A 22,569-nucleotide genomic window follows, 5' to 3' on the forward strand; every position below is an offset into this window, starting at 1 on the left:
CTGGAGGATTCAGTTTCATGAGGAAGAACAGATTTGGGGGGAAAGTTTGGGGATTTTCCTTTTTTTAAAAAAAATTCTCTGTGTAATGTAACCTCTCCTGCCCCCTGGCGGAGCCATGAAGCGCTGCGCTTTTTCCCGGCGCCGAGGGCGAGGGCGAAATGTCAATTATAGCAGCCACTCATCGAGTTCCCCAGCGCCCTGCGTTTCACGAAATTCACCAACTTCAAGCAGGCCCCGCGCAATCCTGCGGGTACTGATGGGGTCACATTTAACCGTAGCTGTCCAAATGTCACCAGCGCTCTCCCCACCAGCTCAAGTGCAGCTATAATGCTCTGTAAAAAGCGCCCCCTAAGTATTTCTCTTCATTCCCAGCAGGTCTCTCACTGGCTCTAACAAGACCACCGCCCTCGGTTGTCCCGGCTCTGCACCGAGCCCTGTACCTGCTGGACACGGCGTCTGTCTTGCAGCTGAGATGTGAGAGCCCTGGGGCTTCAGTGGGGAGGCTGCTCTGCCTTCACAGGGGCCCACAGCAGGCCAGCTCCTTCCCCGGTGCCTGGCAGAGGTTTTGGAGAAATTTCTCCTTCCTCTTTTATTCAGAAGTCCCATTGCCCTACATAGGACTCGATTAAGCGTTCAGGAGGGACTGTGCCAGAAAACAGATCCAAGCTGGAGCATCAGGGGCCCCTCCGGACTCCGAGAAATTGACACCTTGGCTTTCCCTCTTGTGCTGGGGCCTGGGGTTCGGTCTGCGGCTCCTGTCCCTCGCTCCACACGCCCCCACGTCCTGCGGGCTCTCCCTGCCGGCTATGAGTCAAGGCCGCCGCACTTTGCCATCATCCCTCCTCCCCGCCCCGGCTCACGATGTTACCGTCTGTCATCAGCAAGGGGCCACAGCCTCCTGGTTGGTCTCCCTGCCCCTCCTTCTTGCACCTCAATCCATTCTTGCTCCAGCTATTAGACTGATCTTCAAATGCAACTCTCAAAAAACTCTAACCCAACTAAAAACCCTTCAAAGGCTCTCCAGCAAGGCTCCTGCTACAGAGTTCTCCGGCCCCGGGGCTGGAGGGTGGAGGCAGCTACAGCTCCCCGGTCCTGCCCTTCACACCAACAGCACGCTCCCAGCGCCCTCGGCCCAGCGCCCTCGGCCCAGCGCCCGCGGGGGTCCACTGCTCCCGCTGCGCCCTCTGCTGCCAAGAGTCCCCTTCCTCCTTCCACCACCTGCCTGCCCTCTCACCACCCCCAACCCCTGGCCGAGCTCATCCTACAAGGCTCAGCTCAGACCTCACCTGCTCCGGGCAGGGCTAAGCGCTTCCCTAGTACAAATACTTCACGGTAGCAGCTGCAACAAAATGCAGGACTTAGCGGTGAATCTGGTTGTGCTTCTTTCTCCTGCACCCTCCTGAGTTCAAGGGCAAACAATGCGTCTTATTAAATTTTGCATCTACCACCAGTTTCTGGAAAGTAATACTCGTTAATTAGGAACTTACTGTGTTCCACACAGAGCATAAAACCCCCAACATGCATTCCTTGTTCCTTATATCAACAACAAACCTACAAGGGAGGCTGTGTGGTTAGTTTCGGCCCCATTTTATGGATGAGGCGGCCCAAAGGCAGACTGGTAGGAAGTCTTAATCCAGGTTTTGTCTGACACCCATGTCTCTGGGTCGAACCCTCACTCTACCGGTTAAAATGAGCTGTTGAAATCACTAGAAGTGAAAGCTTTCCAACAGGGCCCTCCTGACCATAAAGTCACTCCTCAGAAACTCCCAAGACGGGAGGCAAGTACTTTGTGACTTACCTGATAGGCTTGATAACAGAGAGCTAAGATGGCAAAAGAGCCAGGCAGCCGGAATTGCAGCCCATTCCACGGAGAGAGGGAACACACAGTCTGCTCTACCCTCTGAAGGAGTCGGGTGGAGTAGGTGGCTGCCGTAGAAGTAGCCGTGAAAAGAAAACAGCTAAAATTGTAATGAATCCTTAAAAGCTGAATGCAGGCTGGCGTGAACATTTCGAATCCTTGGGAGCCTCAGACACAAGGAGAGCCCAGAATCCTTCAGCAGCTCTTTCCCACAAGCGTCTGCTGGTTGTTTACTAGAGAGAGAGAGAGAGAGAGAGAGAGAGACACCAAAAGGCACCACATATGAAGAGAGTTGACATTAATGAGGGTTGCACTCAGCTACTCCACCTGTGTTTCCTTTTATTTCAAAAAGACCTTTTTTTTCAAAATTAATTAATCCATTAAAAAATATTTTAAACCACCACAGAACTATATAGGACAGGAAATGATAAAAATAATAAACATACCCTTTCACGTCCCCGACCCTTCTAGCTATAAAGTATTTCATGGTAATGATGCACCATAGTTTAAATTTTGCTCCTGTTTATAGATACTTTGGTTGTTTTAAAAAACTCCTTTACAAAAAAATGCTGCAATAACTGTCCTTATCCAGATAGCTTTACGCCCATGAGTATTTCTATAACACAGATACATAGATAAAAATGAAATTATTCAGCCAAAGCCATGATATTTAGCAATTTTGATTAATGCTGCCAATTCAACAAAGCTGTTCCTATTTATAGCCAATTCTACTTTCTTTGGGAGCCCATGAGCCTACGCATTTCTTCCCACCCACCAGTCCTGGACGTGACTAATCTATTCAATTTTTACAACCTGGGAGGGGGGATCTCATTATGCTAGTTCAATTCCTATTCCTTTTATTACTATTGAGGATGGGCATCTTATGTTTTTATTAGCCATTTGTATTTGAAAATTGAGTTCTTTTTCTTATTGCCTTACTATAGTAGAATCTTAATATGTTCTGGATAATAAGCTCTTGGGTGTTATACATACTGCAGACTTTTCTTCTAATCCTTTGCTTGTGTTTTAGTTTTGCTAATGGTGCCTTTCTTTAAGAAATACAACAAATGTTTAGCAATTACATTTTTCAGTAATTTTTTTCATGGCATCTGGGTTTTATATCCCCTTAGATGGACCTTCTCTGCCACAAATCAGCAAATTACGTGTTCTATATTTTCATCTAAAACTTTTATAATTTTGTTGGTCTGTTTAGTCTTTAAATCCATCTGTCATTTTTTGGTTTTGGTATCACAAATTACAAATCTAATTTTATGTTTATGTTTCCAACTGGATGATGAGTGTCACATTATCATTTGTTAAATGATTGGTTCTTTTCCCATCTTTCTGAATTGACTTTTAGTGTGTATTAAATTACACACAAACATGGGTCTGTTTCAGTTTTGTCTATTCTATTCTATTGATCTTTTTATCTATACCTATAGAAACACCACACTGCATTAACTGGTACCGATTTATAGTATATTTTATTATTTGTTTGGACAAGGGATGCCCCCATCATTGATCTTATGTTAATTATGCTTGTACATTTTCTCTTCCAGATGAAGTTTGAAATCACTTTGTTAACCTTCATAAAAACTTTGTGTTTTGATTATGATTGCATCGACTTTATATTTGGGGGAAGAATGGTCATATTCACGATATTAAGTCTTCCTATCCCAGAATGTGTCATAAAGTTATATATATTTCCATTTGTTCAAGTCTATTTTTATGTCCCCATTATATTCTATAATTGGTGAATGCCGGTATTAGGACAACAATTTTGAAATTCTGTAATCCCAAGCCTTCTTAAGTGTATTTTGTGTCAAATACACTTTAGCTAAATTTGGGCTACCTATGTGTGTGTGTGTGTGTGTGTGTGTGTGTGTGTGTGTATAGACATGTGTGTGTAGTTACTAGTTAAGTTATAATTAAGCACTTATATAGTTATAAACACATAGTTATATTTTTTCCATGTAAGTCTTATTTGTTAATTGTTAAGCTTAGTTCTTATTTTTACTTGCTTATGTATTTGTTTTGCTATTATGAATGAAAATTTCCCCCATTACATTTTCAAATTGATTAACTGGTATATAGAAAATAATTTTAGAATTGTATTTTCCCAAACTTCTGTCACATATACTTTAGCTAAATTTACATGTCTAAACTTATCCTACGTCTGTGTTATGGTCTGAGTTGTGTCCCCCCACTTCCCCCCAAATTTAAATGTTGAAGTCCCTCACGGACACAGAGAACAGACTTGTGGTTGCCAAGGGGGAGGGGGGTGGGGGAGGGATGGAGTGAGAGTTTGGGATTAGCAGGTGCAAACTATTACATATAGGATGGATAAACAATAGGTCCTACTGTATAACACAGGGAGCTATATTCAATATCCTGGGATAAACCATAATAGAAAAGAATATAAAAAAGGATGTACATATATATATATAACTGAATCACTTTGCTGTACAGCAGAAATTAACACAACATTGTAAATCAAATATACTGCAATAAAAAAAATCGATGTTGAAGTCCGAACCTCTAGTACTTTAAAATGTGGTAAATTAAAGAGGTAATTAAATAAAAGTAATTAAAGAGGTAATTAAATAAAATGAGGTCATTAGGGAGGATCCTAAACCAGTATCACTGGTATTCTTATTTTTAAGAAGAGGAAACTTGGATATAGACACACACACAGAGGGAAGATCGTGTGAAGATTCTGGGAGAAGACAGCCATCTACAGGCCAAGGATCTGGGCCTCAGGAGACGCCAACCCTGCTGACATCTTAATCTCTGACTTCTAGCTTCCAGAACTGTGAGTAAATACATTTCCGTTGTTTAAGCTGCAAAGTCTGTGGTACTTCGTTATGGCAGCCCTAGGAACTAATGCAGTCTGTTGGGATGGGAGCGAGGGTTACAAGAGATATAGGGGCTTTCCAGGATTGTCACAAGGCTTACTATCCTTGAATGAGACAATCACAAGATGCCTCCAAATTTGAAAAATGAAACTGCTAAAGTTGTATTTTTTATAGGTTGTATTTCACTGAAAAAACCCATCTGCTTTGTCTCTAGGGTGAGAAGGAATTTTATTATTAGATTCTCTGTTTGCATTCATCTTCTCCATTCTTTCTCCAACAATTGCTGTAATATTGGCCAATTAAAATAAGCATTGCCTTACAGCTCTAAGTCAAATACTGCTTGAAGCCTGGTTTCCTAAAGCATGATCACTTTTTGTATGTTTGTGTTTGGTCACTGTAATGGACCCTCTTATTTAGTCTAAATAGTTTTCAGTTGACCTCTTGGGTTTTTAGATAAAGGATCATATTACCTGCAACAGCCAGTTTTTCTTTCTTTCTTAACGGATGCCTGTCTGCTCCCTCCACCACACTCTTACACTGGCCTTTAGTGTTTGCAGTCCACTGACCCCCCCAACCTCATGAAGCGTGGGGTGGCTCAGCGATGGAACAAAGCAGGGGGTCCAAGCCTCCCGTGAATCATCAGCAACTTCCTGATGCTGGAAAAGAGGAGCCTGACGACACAGAACCAGCCTCTTAAAAACAGCCTTTAAGTGTTGAATCATTATGTTGTATACCTGAAACGAACAAAATAGTATGCGTCAAAAAAATAAATAATTGAAAATGAAAATAAAACTGTGTCCAGGGAACCACTGTCGTACTTGGGAGGGCACAGCTTTATCCTAGCGACTGTGCGTTATCACCTCTCTCCAAAGAGCAAGGGCAGCAGCCCCTGGCATTGGCTTAACAAAAGGAGACTTGGAGAGAAAAGGGGAAAATAGCAGGAGAAGCAAAAAGCAGTAAATGGGCGAGTGAGAGAGGTAGTGTGATCCAGGGGTGGGGAGCAGGCTGCGCTTATAGACTTAGGTCTGTAGAAGCATTTTTTTTTTTTTTTTTTTTTTTTGTGTGTGGTACGCAGGCCTCTCACTGGTGTGGCCTCTCCCGTTGCGGAGCACAGGCTCCGGACGTGCAGGGTCCCCGGCCATGGCTCACGGGCCCAGCCGCTCCGCGGCATGTGGGATCTTTCCGGACCGGGGCCCGAACCCGTGGCCCCTGCATCGGCAGGCGGACTCCCAACCACTGCACCAACAGGGAAGCCCTAAGATGATTTGAGCAGGCGCTAACTTTAGTGGTTTTAAATATAGCTCTGAGAATCTCATTCTAATATAAATGCTAGACATTTTCGATGCTCCCAGAGCCACTCATCAAGAGACACCATGGGGTAAGGTAAGGATCCCAGAACCCTGGTCTACTTAAAATGGGCCAAGAGAAATTACTCTCCTAACTCCAGGATATGGCGTGCTGTAAAGATGTTCCACCTGTTGGCTAGTTACGAGAACCTCTAAATGGCTAGGGGAAGACAGACAACTATCAGCTAGAATGTGAATGACTCGAAAACCTCCCTCCTCTCCTTTCTTTACTCAGTGGTGTCCTGCTTCCTACTTCAACAGTCCTGTGCCTATTTGCTTCCTCCTGCTTACTTGCTCTAAATGCTCACTTTTTGAAAAGCATCTGCTGTCAGTCATTCACAAGTTGGGCCAATTTTAGTCAATGTTCCAAGAATACTGCCATTTTAAGTCTGATTTCTTCCAGGGCAGTGAAGCTCTTGGCTTTTGCTTGAAGAAATATCAGGCATTAGTGAGTGGGTGGGGGAAGATCCTGGAGACCTGGAGACTCAGCCTCTGGGGAACCCCAGAAACCTGAATCATGACGATGCTTTGGTCCTTGTAGGTTAGGGAATGCAGAGCCCAGAAATGAACTTGCTCTCCATCATGGAGATTTGGCCCTACCCTGAGCTGTATGGTTCTCCTGGGTAGGGAAGTCTCTATCTTGTGTTTCTATCTTCATGTTGACTGTTCCAGTCTTAGTAGAGAGTAACAGGGATTCTTTACCAGAGGCTATGACTTTTGGAATCTCTGATACCTAAAAATATCAAAGAGTTGGCTATGAATCTGTTACTAAGAAAGGTTCAGGTAAGTAAATCAGTATTGAGCTGAGTTTCTTTCCAGACAGTTTCACCCATACTTTGACCTACTTTAAAAGACAAGTTGAGATAATGCGATAATGGTTATTTTATGTCCTTTGAGAATTTTTTGGAGATATTTTATGGGATAAATGAATCACTCTTTCCACACAGACAGATAGGGACTTATCAGCACAGTCAGCAATCTACTGGCTTCCTAAAATGCAAGTCTATCAGTGGCCTTCTTTAAAGAACACTAAGGAGATGGTGGTCCTATCTCCAGAAGTTCCTGGCTGGACCCACAGCCCGACAACTGGGGTCTTGTCATCCCAAGACCCCACTCAACAGAGGTAGCTATAGTTGCTCACACTTTGCAGCCTGATCCCGTGGTGCCAGCACAGAGGCGGGGCCTCAAAACCTAGTTAACAATACTAATCAAGCCAACAAGTAGCTAAATTAGGTTTTAGGCTACTATTTGGGAAATACTTTGCTGTGTTAGCTTGGTTTTCAATGCAGGCTAAATTGATACTAAAGCTTATTCAATTCACCATGGTGTTCCCTCCAATTTATAAAAGCCAATAGCAATTAAGTGTGTACACAATGACATTTCAAAATTAAACAAGCTAATTTAGGAGATGTGCAATTTCAAGTAACTTAGAGCCACGTTAGAAAACTCTTTGACTCCTCCCTCCCCATCAAAGGGTAAAGAGGGCTGAAGTTGGTAAATATTTATTCACTATACCGTACAAAATGTCTTTTTTTGTGTGTGCGGTACGCGGGCCTTCTCACTGTTGTGGCCTCTCATGGGCTCCAGACGCGCAGGCTCAGCGGCCATGGCTCACGGGCCCAGCCGCTCCGCGGCATGTGGGATCTTCCCGGACTGGGGCACGAACCCGTGTCCCCTGCATCGGCAAGCGGACTCTCAACCACTGCGCCACCAGGGAAGCCCCTCAGGGAGCTTCTTGCAGACAAAAGCAATGTCAAACAGGTTGGTCCATTAAATAAATGGCAGTTGAAGTGGTAGGATCTCAGATGTGTGGTCCTGGGGTGGCATGCTTCAGGCGCAACTGATATTATTTGGAATGTGCCATGAGGATTGAGTATATGTGGAGACATCTCTTTTATAGGACTTGGTATTCATACAGTAGGCTGCCAGGTGAATATCCTCAACAGATTTGTTTCCATTTAGATTGTACTATTGATATATTTCTGAGCTGTAAAGCTTCCTAAATAAAAAGGCAGTTTAAATTAGATAAGTGTGAAATGTATGCTTTTGGTAGATGAGATACATATGCATACTACACTATTATAAGTCGTATTAAAATTTATTTTAAAAATACATGGTCATGTTAGAAAGCATATTTTACAGTGGTAAAGCAGCAGCGGTTTTTATTCATTACAAATTCTAAAAATAATCCAACTTTATAAGTAATAAGGAACACTGATTATCATTAAGGACATTTAAATTTAAAGTTACCTACTACACAAAAAAACTCTATATTCGCATAAGACCAATGTATCTGTTGGTTTTTACAGACATAGAATTTCTGCAGGGTTTTAGGCCCTATCAACAGCTTCTATTAAGTACAATGAAAACAAAATAAAGTAATGAAACAATCGGGCACCAAAGATGAAGAGCCTGTTAACCAGGCACGGGCCAGAGAAACCTGTCCTGTTGGCAACACAAGGTTCTTTACCAACTGAGCCGAGGCCCACGCACTTTCCTGCCCAAGGCTCTTAGTGGTGGTGCAGAAACTGCAGTGGTGCAGTTCCAGGAAGCAGCCATCCTTTCCATGAGTCATAGAGGTTCCTTGGTCCTTATCATTTACCTTGTACTCATGGGCTATTTGGGGCTGAAATTAAGGACCCCAAACTACCTTAGTTTCATGTGAAGTCTTTCACTTCATATCCTACCCTGTCATCACAAGCCCCCACCAACGGGGTAGCTATAGACGCTCATACTTTGCAGTCTGCCTGACCCAGGGTCTTGGTTATGAACCCCGTGGAGCTGCTGTCAGTGGTCAGTGAAGGCTCTTTAAGGCCAGAGATTATGGCAGTGGCTTCAGCCGTGATGAATAAAAGCGAAGATAGTGCTCCCAGCAAACAGGGTTGCCATTGGGCTGAGCCATAACAAAATGCATTTGAAATGAACATGACTAAACTGTGTACATATGAACAATAATGAATGTTATGAAAACCAACCACTAAACCAACAACCACAACAATAACAGATCAGGCCTCTCAAAATTCAGAAACCAGAAAGCCATTAAAAAATGTTTAAATATGATATACAAGGAGATAAAAAAAAAAACTCAGCTAAACAACAAAGTCAAGCAACCTTATTTTCACATCTACATGTCTGAAAAATGACCTGTGACGGCATTAGTTCCTACATGAACTTTGGTACTTTTTCCCTTGATATTTTAGGACAAGTTAGAAAACGTAGGTAGAAAATATAGAGAAGGCACTATTTTGGCACTAGTCAAAAACCAAAAACAAACCAAAAAACCCAGTTAATCACAACCCCCCAAGAAAGTCACACTAATCGTGTGAATATTAATATTCCATGATGCACACTCTAAACCCAATCCTTTAAAATTCTGTGGACATTGTGTTTTTAGTTTGAATTGTACTGTCGCTTGAAGCACATCAGGAGAAACCCAGACAGAGAACATCAGAAGCAACATCACACGTAAGTCAGAGTTGGAATCTTGGCACAATTTTATCATGTGGTTTATAATCTCAGAATGTGCTGATCTAAGAGGAAAAAAAGCTAAGACTAACCTGCTCCCTCTGGCACTACCAGCATTGGCGGGCGATTACTTTTCCTTATTCTCCCTGCATTCAAATATGTTTCGAAAATAGTTTGGTAAATACAAATTCTAGTTCAAAAGATTTTAACGTCTACCTGTAAATACCCAGGACTTAGAAGATATTTTGGCTAATATTTAAAATAAAAGAAGTTTAAAAATCTTTTATTCAGAAAAATTTGAAGAAGACAGGCCCTTGTCTTTTAAAGGAAGGTAGTTCTGAAACATATTTTCTACCAAGTGTGGTTGATGACAGTAAAGTTTTATAGATATCATCATTAGTTTTTCATTAATGTATATAATACCTCAAATGACGTTTTGGTCTTTTCTTGATATTCATCTCTGGGGAAAATGTGATTAAGCAGTACTCTGTTTCAGTATACATCAAAAGTTCTAAATTTTCTCATAAATACTTTTTAAACTTGGATTTGCATAGCTACCTAGTTAAATGTAGGGTAGGCATGGCCTTTGTATGTTATTCACAAATCATCTTTCTTTTTTAAGAGTATAAAATAAAGGTGCTATTATTAAAGTTTTTCATTGAGAATGTTCAGAGAGCATATTTCCTAGTGCAAAAAAGAAAGGTAATTCAAGCTGTTTTTACTCAGTCACAATTAAGAGAATGTATATGTATTTTTTAATTTCTGAAAAGGACTTTATATAAGTGTGACTGATTACTAGTAAAACCTGTACAGAACATTTTGGCAATCCTAGGAAAGTAAAAACAAAATTTTGTTCAAAAGGTTATAAATTCAAATGTAGGGACAGAGAGGTGATAAAAGACCTGGTAGTACTGGCTTTTCCTAATAAGCACAAACCAAGACAGCAATGTCAGAAAAGGTGCAGCAGAAGCAAAAAACAGAAATCCCCTAATGCCCCCGCCCCCAACTCCATTTCAGATTATAAAGCTCCTGGTATAATGTACCAGACTTCAGTGATTTCATATTAGAAACATTATAAATATATCTTTCTTAAAGAATCTATCTATAGAAAATATTACACATATAAAATCGCTATATATTTCAAAATAGTTTAAAACCTAAAAATTTTGCATAAGCATACCTATCAATATAAAACATTATTTTTTCTCCATCAGTTGGGTTTTTAAAATCTAGACAACAGTATTATTTCCAAACCCCATCCTAAACCCAGCTGACTTCTACACTGACGTTTGAAATATACACACACATATATATACGTGTATATGTACACACTCACACATACATACGAACATACATTTGACTTTTCACAGAAAAAAAGCATAGTCACTGACAAAGCATCTTTTCATAGATATTTGTATTTGTAAAGTGTTTCAAGGTAGAAAAATAATTTTTAACTAAATTCTGCTCCTAATTGAACACAGTGGGCATAATAGTTTTAGCTGCCTGTCATGTTCTAAACAAATTTCTTGATATTGTTACAGTAAAAGTTTTAATATTCACATATGAAATTCTTCATGTTCCCTGTGTGAAGGGCCTGTTCTAGAATGATTTCAGAAAAAAAGGGCTTCTCAGTATACGGCAAATAACAGCAAGGACTTATGATTAGGCCCACAGTGCTTACAGAAATACTTTACCCCTTGTATAGCCAACTCTTCCTCTCCAGTAAAACATGCAGCTTAAAAGAATTCTGGGCTTCAGATTTTACCGTGTGCACCCTGGAAATTGTGGAATGTTAGTACTGAGTTCTATGTCAGAGATGCTACAACACTAGCAGCCAGAAACCCAGGCCTTCTACCTGTTTATTGGATATTTAATCACAATAAACTCCTCAACAATCATAACTTGCTTTTTAATGAAAAAAATAAAGTGACATCTCTTGGAAAAGCTGTCAGAAAATAAATGTTTTCCTTGCCTTTGGAGTAAGCTGGTCACCTGGGCTTGATAATGTTCTTCCTGGAAATATAACCCATGCATATGTAAGTGTTTAGACTCAGTCTCATCTAGTGAACCATAGAATTATTTGTAAGAAAAATAATTCATGAGAAGCAAAACACACTGCAGATAAGTAGTCCACTATTAGAGAACCCTATAAAGTAAAATACAGTAATTAGAGAATCTTACATTTAAAAACAAATTATTTACTCATACAAAGGTTATTGTGTTTCTATGGCTTTAATTCAATTTGGTTAATTTTTCAGCTTGACGTTTTAAACGATCATGTATTTTACCAAAATATTCTATTCCCCGACCACTGATGGGTTTTTGTAGAATACTAGAGCTTGTATCAATAGGTTTAGTGTGGTCATTTAAAAATAAATGAAATAAAAAGTGCTAAACAATTTATGGGATGGGGGAAGAAAAACATCCCTGTTTCCAAAAGAAACATCAGAGGCAAATTAGATCTGAACCCCTAAAACTGGGTCAAATGCCCTTTAATAACTGAATAGGCACTTTAAAATCAGAATAGGGGAATTTTCTTTCCTTGTATCCCTTCATTTTTTCCTTCTTTTTTGCATATAGTAGAAAGAGAATTTGCTACTGAGTTAGAAAAAAAAGTTGAACTGTGATTGTTTATTAAGTAATGGAAAAAAGTATGAATCATTCCATCAGTTGTGTGATCTGGGAGATTCTACTGGCTTATTTTAACTGACTTTTAAAACAGGGGTGCTTGGGGTCTACTTGTCCAAGCACATGTCTACTCTGATCTTCAAACATATCCTCATCTTTGCCACTTACATGAGCTTCCTACCCATGGGGACCGCGCTCACTCTCTAGCACAAAGGGTCCCAAGTAGATCACACTACCTCTCCCAAGCCTCTGACTGGACTGGGACAGGGCAGGGGGGAATATATCATTCACAGAAGGTGAAGGCCTCACATTTAAGGACCACTGTTCTCAAAGAAGACAGCAGTTCAAAGGGGTGCCCGACATCTGATGACACAGAGGGCCACTCCTGCCCTGCGCAGCCCGGCAGACATGAACACTCCTATTGGCCAAGGTTTTAGCAAACTGTCACACCTCACGGAAGAAAAATCTGTACTAAAGCCACTGCTGGCATTTGTAAGTTGTAGAAAAGGCTCATTTCCTATCCCCTCCTCTTACTCCAGACCAATGACAGACACTGTGATGGGTAAATGCATTTTTAGCATGTTCTAACTTGACATTAATAAAGCCTAATAAGGAAAAGCAACAGCTATTTCCCCAACCACACCCAGCACATACAAAATATTTTTCTATTCCATGATTATCTCCATTTCAGTATGTGCAGTATATGCTACCGATTAATGACAACACTGGAAAAATGCAATACAATAATAGTAAAACACCAACAACTTTTAACATTGATATTCCCCAACATATACAAACGTACACACACACACTCCCACAATCCCACTATTTGGGGGACATTCATCATGAGGAGCGAGCTCAGGGTGTTTTCCCTGGATGTATAATTCACCATCTCAGGAGGCGCTGTCCAGGCGAGTAAGTATAAATTAGGGTGAACTGTGTCTGCAGCAAACCGATGACAACCTAGCATGACGATGACATCCGTCATGGTTCACTCCATGTAGGATATGTACGTGAAGACTGTGGACCAGCTCTGCTCGTGCAGGTACTAGCATTCACTTGTCTTTTCATGGAATATGAAAGGTAAACTCAGGTTTCTTTGGTGATGGTCATTTGCTTGAATGGCAGATTTTTCTTCTGTCGCTGCCTTTATGTTGTCTGAATAAATATCTTCATCGTCATCGTCATCCCTCGAATTACCCTCCAGGCTGTGTCTAATGCCATAAGCGAAGTAAATCAGGAAACCTTTTAGAGAAAAAAATCAGTGTCTTAGGTGTGTCAGAAAATGGCTGTTTGTATATGGAAAATTTAATACAGAACTTAATAGTGCCTTTTGCCTTCTCTTTCTGTGCTGTTTTAAAAGGACGGAATGCAAGTACAGGATATCCCATAAAAGGTCCCTGATAAACATCTTCCCAGTAGAATGTGCTTCTTCCTTTTTAACCTGAAATCTTTATATGCGTGTTTTTTTCAATAAATATTTTTCAGATGTTTATGTAGAGAAATTTTTTTTTTTTACTTTCTCAACACTCAACACTACACTTTAAACGAAAGGATCTGTGGGGGAAAATCTCATATACATCCCCCCAGAACAAGCGGCGGGTTAACAAAGACACAGTCAGATATTTTGGAAAGCAGGCCCTGTGTGAACAGGGGACATGGGTGTGCCTTACACACGTTACTGTCACCAGGAGAGGATGAAAAACTGTGTACTAAGCCAACTGTTTATTAACAGCCATGCTGACTGGGGATCAGAGGGAAATGTTTTAAGTATTCTCGCAAGATATGTAGGCATTTTGCTGTATTGTAGCTATATTTTTAAAAATTGGTTGAGCATTTTGGGTTGATGTGAAATGCATTATAATTTTCCCATGTAAAATCACGGGAAGCAGGCTACCAATGAGTATTTTGGTAAGTCCAGTTATTAGGAGTGATTCTATTTCCTCTCACGTCATTCGAGGTTTGAAGATCCAACCCTCCTTGTCCTCAAATAAAGGTACTGTTATCACCATTTTACAAAGAAGCTGAGGCACAGAAGCCGGGGTATAACATGGCCTAGGTGACACAGCTAATACATGGCAGAGGTGGATTGAAATGTGGAGAGTCTGGCTCTGTAGTTCATGCTCTTCACCAAGGTCAAGTACATGATTAAACCTCAGTGAGCTACAACTTGAGGAAAGAAGCAGTGGCTTTTGGAAAGGCAGGAAGGGTAGAGAAGCTCTCCACCAGATTACAAAGAGATTCTTCTGGGCTCAGAGTAGGGGAGAGAGTTCTAGGGTCCTGTTCCCCGGGGGTTTGGGCTCAGCTTCCTGGCAGCACCTGGGGAGGTGGCGAGATCACAAAGGAATGGCTTTGTGGTACATTATGGAGGGCAGAGCCGACTGGCAAGTGATTATCGTCAGGATCCTGGCCCTGATGCAACAGAGCCACCTATCAGAAGTGGCCACAGTGACAGAGAGAATACTCCAGAGTAACCTGCGTGGAGGGATAACCTTTGATGCACCCAATTCCTTGACACAGTGTCAGATCCCCCAAATATGGGCAAAACTCTAGTGTGGGTATGGGGGGATGGGCAAAAGTGACTAGGTTAAATCACCTATCAACTCAAGTGGGTTGGTGGCTTGAGACTGAAATTAAGTTAATTTACAGCCACAAAAGAGATTCATTCGTTCATAATAAGAGATTCATTCTTATTAAGCCAATGGGAGGACTGTCAAAAAGCATCAACTCTCAAACTCCTCAGGCCATCAAAACCAGTGCAGACTTAGCTCTCATTTCTCACTGCTTCACCTTTCAGCTACTTCAATTCATATTTTTAAAGATAGTTGGTGCTCAGTGCTTTAGTTACAACAAAGTTAAACTCTTCATTTCTATGTCAATTTTCACATAGGAAACTGAAGAAGTCATGATGGAGAACAGTGCAGAATAGATATAAATAAGCTCACTCATGTTACGCAATGCCAAATTCCACCCCAAGGCATTCTGATATCAGAAAAGAAATTTCTTGATATAAGCACATTCAAAATGTTGCCAGAAATCCACTGGTACTCTGGAAGGAACTGGCTTTGGAATCAGACTCTAGGGCTTCCATTTGCAATTTAGATCCCTTGACTTTTAGGGGCTTCATTTTTCTCACTCAAGAAGTTAGAAAAAATAGGACCTATAGCGTTTTACAGGGCTACTGGGAGAACTGAATTTTACAAAAGTATCTGGAAAAGTAAGCACTCAGATGTTCTAAAAATTGGGAAAGGAAGAAACTGAAAGAAAAGGTCTTTATTTCTAGGAAGGGGGAGTGGATGCATTTCTCTAATCACAGTGCATGACATCGGAAAAAGAGAGCCCACGTTCAGAAAGCAAAAACATTAAAACACCTACCAAGCGCCATCCAAATGCTAAATCTGATCCAGGTGTCTGCACTCAACTGGACCATCAAGTAAATGTTCACCAGGATGCTGAAGGCTGGCAAAAATGGTAAGAATGGAACCTAAGGGGGGAAATATCTTCTTAAATATACTCAAATTTTGAAAGCACATTCCCCAAATTATTTCGACATGGTGGCAACTAATTTGACATACATACTTTCACACTGTGTCAGTAAGTTTATATTCTCACAAAAAGGACAACCTGAATAAAGACCACTCATCTTGAGAATACTAAAAGGAGCACCATATTTCACACTGTTTACTGCAGCCCAAAGCAACAGAGGATTTATCCAGCCCGCGAACACCTGCATCATCACCAAGATGCAATTGGTTTCAGGGTTTAGTTTACTTTAGGGTTTACCGGTTTAGTTCAGATATCAACAGGGCATCCCTCTGGAACTGGCTACTCATGGTATCTCAGAGGGATCCTACTCTTAGTTCAAATGGGACAAGATAATTTCACTTGCAGTGGAAGGGCTTTTGGTGGAAATAATCTTCCTGGGAGGGTACTGAATTTCCAAAATAAAATATTCTAATTATTCTTCTGATACTTCAGAATATCGGACAAGAAATTTGCTTACTATTATATAGAATAATGTGATAGGGGCACATTCAAGTTTTTGAAAAGAATACTTTAGACAAAAAGGAGCATCTCAAAGAATTGTGACACTCTTGTTCATTGGTTAACGTCATCAGAAGTGCGTTTTTTTTTTTAAAGAAACAATTCACAAAAACTAATGTACAAGAGAAAATGTGCATAATATTTAGGATCTCCAATCCTCATGACACGTACCATAAAGGCTACTTTTTGCTGATTCTGAGGCTGCCTCCAAATGATGAGCACAATGGCAACGCAGAGAACAAGCAACAGCACAAGAAGAGCGAGGCTCCACGCTTCCAGCCTGGCAATCGTGTGGACTCCGTGCGTGGTCAAAATACTCAGGCCCAAAATGAGAAATGCTGCAGAGGTGACATGTTCGGGAAACAAAATCAGCACACGCCCTTCACTCAGACTCCTGTGTTCAAAGAGTCTATTTTGATAAGACATCAAGTTCTTTCTAGATCTGCTCTGCCAAATACTAAAATTCTTCATTTTTATTCTGGGAAGAAATGGCTAATTTCCCTGATTTAAGAAACACAGCTCGCTTACTCATGACTGTCTCCCCTTAGAAGCCAGCCTCCCCTCTGGGCACTACCATCTTGCCTTTCGGCTCATGGGCTACAGTCTCAGATGAGATCACGTGGATTGATGGGATGTTGTCCGGGGTGGCTACTTCCCTTTTTTGAAATGGGAAAAGCAGGTCTGTTCATGTTCAGCTGTTGTAAACACTGATTGTTTATGTAAACAAATAATATATGATCTGCATCTTTTCTCCCTATTTCAGACAGCGACATCACCACCCACCCACCCTTCTCTGACCATCAAGTCTGCATTAGGGGTCCCTCCTATGTGCTCTCAGAGAAACCTGTACTGCTCTTAGCTTGCCGCCAACAGTCCTGTTCTGCAAAACCCAGTGAGAGCAAGACCATCCCTCTTGATATCCCAAGCACCCAGCAGAGTTCCGGCCTAATGATGCTCAGTAAGTGTTTCTGAAAATATGCATGATGACATAACTGTGGGTGAGCAAACAGGATCTGCTATGCTGCCTCGCAGTCTCCTTGGGTCTCCGTTCAGCTATTGCCAGGTGTGCTTTGCTTCACACAGGAAGCATCCTCACAGCTGACAAAATGGACCAATTTTGTACTTCTGCCACTCTCACCTTAGAGAATTTCTTCCTTTCTTCTTCAATTACCAAGATATAATCAATTTATCCTGCTAATACAGAGATGAGCTCAATGACCAGTGACCAGTTAGGTTCAAATCTCAGGACTGAGGGTAATGCTAACATATTCTTTTATCCTCTTTCACATCATACCTGCTCTACCTACATATACCTGCTGGGTCTTTATAATGTACACAGTTGAAGCGGACTTACCGAGGAATCCTACCAGAAAGCTCACGAGAGAAGCCGACTGTTTTGTGGGCAGAAGCGAGGGGCTGACGAGGGTTTGCAGGCTGAAGCCCTGTCCTGGCAGCGCAGTGACCTGGGACGCGCTTTTGGAGGCAGTGTTGGCACACGATCCCAGAGCTTCTTTCTCAGGACAATATTTGGGTTGCTCGTAAGATAAGCCAGGCTGGTACCTATTCCCAAATAAAAGCATGTGTCTTTATTCTCAACGGACACTTGGTCCAGATGAAACGAGCATCTGAAACTCTAAGAGAGACATTTCCATTCACAGCTGGTGCAGTAAATCCACACGTCTTGTGGCTGCAGCCCCAGAATGTACTGAAGCAAGCCACACACCTGCTCAGTAGAATATCTGCAGCAACTCTGAATTTCCTCTGATAGCCACTTGATTAGAAAGTTATGTACATTAGATGCCGACGAGAGTTACATTTTATTTTATTTTATTTTTTTAAACATCTTTATTGGGGTATAATTGCTTTACAATGGTGTGTTAGTTTCTGCTTTATAACAAAGTGAATCAGTTATACATATACATATATTCCCGTATCTCTTCCCTCTTGCGTCTCCCTCCCTCCCACCCTCCCTATCCCACCCCTCCAGGCGGCCACAAAGCACCGAGCTGATACCCCTGTGCTATGCGGCTGCTTCCCACTAGCTATCTACCTTACGTTTGTTAGTGTATACATGTCCATGCCTCTCTCTCGCTTTGTCACAGCTCACCCTTCCCCCTCCCCATATCCTCAGGTCTGTTCTCCAGTAGGTCTGTGTCTTTATTCCTGTCTTACCCCTAGGTTCTTCATGACATTTTTTTTTTCTTAAATCCCATATAGATGTGTTAGCATACGGTATTTGTCTTTCTCTTTCTGACTTACTTCACTCTGTATGACAGACTCTAGGTCTATCCACCTCATTACAAATAGCTCAATTTCGTTTCCTTTTATGGTTGAGTAATATTCCATTGTATGTATGTGCCACATCTTCTTTATCCTTTCATCCGATGATGGACACTTAGGTTGTTTCCATCTCCTGGCTATTGTAAATAGAGCTGCAATGAACATTTTGGTACATGGCTCTTTTTGAATTGTGGTTTTCTCAGGGTATATGCCCAGTAGTGGGATTGCTGGGTCATATGGTAGTTCTATTTGTAGTTTTTTAAGGAACCTCCATACTGTTCTCCATAGTGGCTGTACCAATTTACATTCCCACCAGCAGTGCAAGAGTGTTCCCTTTTCACCACATCCTTTCCAGCACTTATTGTTTCTAGATTTTTTGATAATGGCCATTCTGACTGGTGTGAGATGATATCTCATTGAGAGTTACATTTTAAAGTGAGGCAAGTGTGACAACAGGATGATTATTCTGGAAATATCTATGTCCAAAGGAGATGCAGTTCACAAAAACAGCACAGAAACTCTGGTTAAATGTCAGCTACAGAGTAACATACAGCCTTCGGTTTGGCCTTCAAAGGCCTCACTGCAACCTGTCTCTCTGGCCTCATCTCCCTCATCTCATACAGCCACCTCCCACCCATTCTCCTCTATCACCAATCCCCTTCCCCTTTAGCTGGCATCAAGATATCAGCCTGCTTCAATTCCTAGTATCTGCCCAGTCTCCCCAGTGTGGTCTTTTCCCTCTGAGCAGCCTTTGGTTAAACTTAAAAGTAACATTTGTCCCCCATCCAAAGAAGAAATATGCTCACTGAGAAAAAAATACACAAAAAGGGGGGTACGCAGAAGAAAACTGAAGCCACCCATTCCACCACTACTCAGTATGAATCACTGCTAGCATTTTGGTACAATTTCAGCCAGGTATAAATGCAAATATGTGTATATATAGGCAAAAATCATTTCTTCGTGCAAATGTATGTTACTATTTAAATAAATTCAGATGCTACATATAGCTTTGCATCCAGAAACTGATATATTTCTCCATATAATTAAATATCATTTTATTTGCTGTTAGAAGAGTCAAATGATAAATGTACCCTTCTTTATTTAACTATTCTTTTTTTTTATTGAAGTGTAGTTGATTTACAATGTTGTGTTAGTTTCTGGTATACAGCAAAGTGTCTGTGTGTGTGTATATATATATATATATATTCTCTTTTTCATATTCTTTTCCATTATGGTTATTTTAGGATATTGAATATAGTTCCCTGTGCTACACAGTAGGACCTTGTTGATTATCTATTTTATTTACTATTCTACTATTGATATTCAGCTTAGTTCAGTTTTTTCACTATTGCATATATCTGTGTGTGCCTCTTTGATTAAATCTTTAGCATAAAAGCTTAGCAGCTGGACCACTGGGATTAAAAATATAGTATTCTTAAGTGTTTTTATACATTATGAGAACTTGCTGTTCACACAGATTAGGCCTACCTTTGGTAATTCTCAATTTTAGTTGATTCTTTGCTTACGGACCGAGTATGCTAATTATGCTTTGTACTCACGTGTGTATGTCTACGGCTTCTCACCTCTGTGAGACAGCTAGCTCCTTGAAAGCAAGGTCAGCGAGCCCTAATTCTCCCCAGGCCCCGCATGACACACACTCTTCAGAGCCATCCGGCAACGAGGACAACTCACCTGAGGATAAGAACGCAGGCTGCGACCAGAGAGTAGGCCAGAAGGGTGCCGATGGACATCATGTCCACGAGGGCCTTCAGGTCAAAAAGGAATGCCATCACAGCTATTGGGAAAAGAAAGAACAGGGAAGAAAACAGCCTGTGAGAAAATTCCACACAGTTGATAACTTTCAAGTCAGGGATAAGTGATGGGCACTTTTTTGTTTTAGTGCCAATGGTAAGTCAAAGTGTAGAAAGTGTATTTCTCACAGTTAATGAGATGTTCTTTAGGTCATACAAACTGCTAATAGAACTTCAAAAACTCTCGGCTGTCTATCTAACAAAACACATCTACTTTGATTACTTAAAAAATATTGGCCTGACAAAGAGTGAAAATATTATATGACAGAATACTCTCCTTTGATGTTTCAGAAGAAAAACACTGCTAGGAAATATTGGCTGGCTCCTTTTTAAAAAAACATAAAAGAATTCGAACAGAAGAGCTTTCATTATAGATGTTATATAATCATTTTAATTCCCATCTGCATTCTGAGTTATATCTTCTACAGAATAAAATAATGTCCAATTAAATTATGTTTCTGATAGTGGCTAAATTCTACTCTGATTAAAACCACACAATCTGACTAAATTTGAGCGATCTGTGACCCGTCCCCAGGCCCCAATAATGTTAAGAGGCAAAGTATAATTTATACAGTTGAATAGTCAACTTGCACTTAGCAACGTTTTTTCTCCATTGAAACATCAAAATAGTGATGATATTAACTTGAATTTACCAAATAGTTGTCCCTATCATAATAAGTAGAAAACACCACATTCCACTCATGGGGTGTTCCAGACACCTCAGCAAGCTTTCTATCTCTATGATCTCCATTTATCTTCAATTCAATAATCCTATGAGACAGGGGAAATTATTTAGATTCAGCTTTATAGCGCAGTATTTGACTGTTTTTAAACAAAACCCCAGCAATTTCACATGGTTTAACTTAACAGGATTACTATCCTCTTTTTTATAGACAGGCTAACTTAACAAGGTTACAACTAGTAGGTAGAAGCGGGGTTCCAGCTAAACCAACATGCCCGTGCCCCTTCTATAATAGCACATTGTTTCTTTAAATACACCCCATGCCTTACTTTGAAAAATCTCCATTGCTAATATAGTTATACATCAGATTAAAATTTTAATATGTTTTGTAAGAACCACAGATAACCAAAACAAGGTAGCCAAAACAGAAGAAAATGATTAATTATCCATACAAGCTCTTTGATTTAAGTTAAAAACAAGCAAAGCAAGATGTGGGACTACAGAATAACAAAATATAATATTTTAGAGCATTGAAAATGCTACAATTATCTTCTTTTAATTATTAATTTCAATATCTTATTATGCTGGCAAATTAAATTCTTCCTGAAGGAAGAAGAGTACATTTTAAAAAATTATGAATACATAGTAGAGAATTAATGGGCAAGATTTTACTGGGGAAAAAAAAGCTTTTATGGAGTAAATAAAATATGTTTTTCTTTGTCAAGATTTATGAACTATCTTTAATATCATAATGCACTGTTTAATCATAAAGTGGGCCTTAAATCATCTAGTGCAACCTTCATTTTATGGGGGCAGAAATCTAAGCACTGAGAAAATAAGTGATTTGACCTCCCAACATACATCTAATAAAGTGCCAAATTTGTTACAAAACATTATAAAGTGCAGTTGTTTAGGCAAATACTTTCTGACTCTGAAAGAATCCCATTTCATACATAATTAAGCATTAGTGTTCTCTAATCTAATTTCCCCAAAATTCAGAGCCTCAACAAAATTATCATTTTTTGGTTTGAATTTCTACTACCAAGAGTGTTTATTGTTTTATCTATAAAGCTGGCTAAAGTCTTTCTCTTCCTCTCTTCCTTAAAACAGGGGCTTTAAGGCCATTCTCTTGATCTGTAAAATCTCTTTGAAAATTTCCACATGGAATAAGAATCTGGACAACTAGGGTGCCTGCTGGATGCTGGTGGGAGACCTTGACGCCCAAGGAGATGGGTGGAACCCCCACGTGAACCGGTAGGACGTAGGGGGACTGAGAGGGGAAGAGAAGTGGATGCCGGACAGGACCAGTGCCCTGGAGGGGTGGCTGGAAGGGGGAGGGGTTCCCACGCCTGGAGGGACCCTCAGGGACTCGGATCAAGGGGGAACGCGCTGAGCATTTCCCCTGCCCAATTGGCCCGGCTCTCAGGCAGGTCCTACACCCTCAGAGGGCCCCTCCAGGCCGTGTTGCTCCTGGGGGCTAGGAGGGAGGTTGGGGGAGAACAGGAGAGGCAGGCGGGAGGGGCCCTCCAGGACCGGAGGAGCAGGAGAGGAGCGGAGGGTGTTTGCCCCTCCGACTCGGACCAAGAAGCCTGCTGTGCTC

The 22,569-nt window shown here is 40.9% G+C and overlaps 1 protein-coding gene across 2 annotated transcripts in view; it reads right to left on the minus strand.

Annotated features, from left to right (window-relative positions):
* Positions 1-5,809: 5,809 nt before the first annotated feature.
* SLC7A2 (solute carrier family 7 member 2) overlaps positions 5,810-22,569 on the minus strand; it is a 33,607-nt gene continuing 16,847 nt past the window's right edge. For both annotated transcript variants that reach the window (XM_022571083.3, XM_022571081.3), the window contains exons 7-11: positions 20,169-20,271; positions 17,551-17,756; positions 16,368-16,534; positions 15,528-15,636; positions 5,810-13,397 (exon numbers count right to left, since the gene is read on the minus strand). In XM_022571083.3, the coding sequence (XP_022426791.1) occupies positions 13,201-13,397; positions 15,528-15,636; positions 16,368-16,534; positions 17,551-17,756; positions 20,169-20,271 (782 nt within the window). In that variant the 3' untranslated portion in view covers positions 5,810-13,200. The remainder of the gene's footprint in view (positions 13,398-15,527; positions 15,637-16,367; positions 16,535-17,550; positions 17,757-20,168; positions 20,272-22,569) is intronic.

The sequence above is a fragment of the Delphinapterus leucas genome, chromosome 21 (genome assembly GCF_059928025.1).
Source record: "Delphinapterus leucas isolate spDelLeu-1000000601 "Yukka" chromosome 21, BTC_Dleu_Yukka2, whole genome shotgun sequence".
Taxonomy (NCBI): Eukaryota; Metazoa; Chordata; class Mammalia; order Artiodactyla; family Monodontidae; genus Delphinapterus; species Delphinapterus leucas.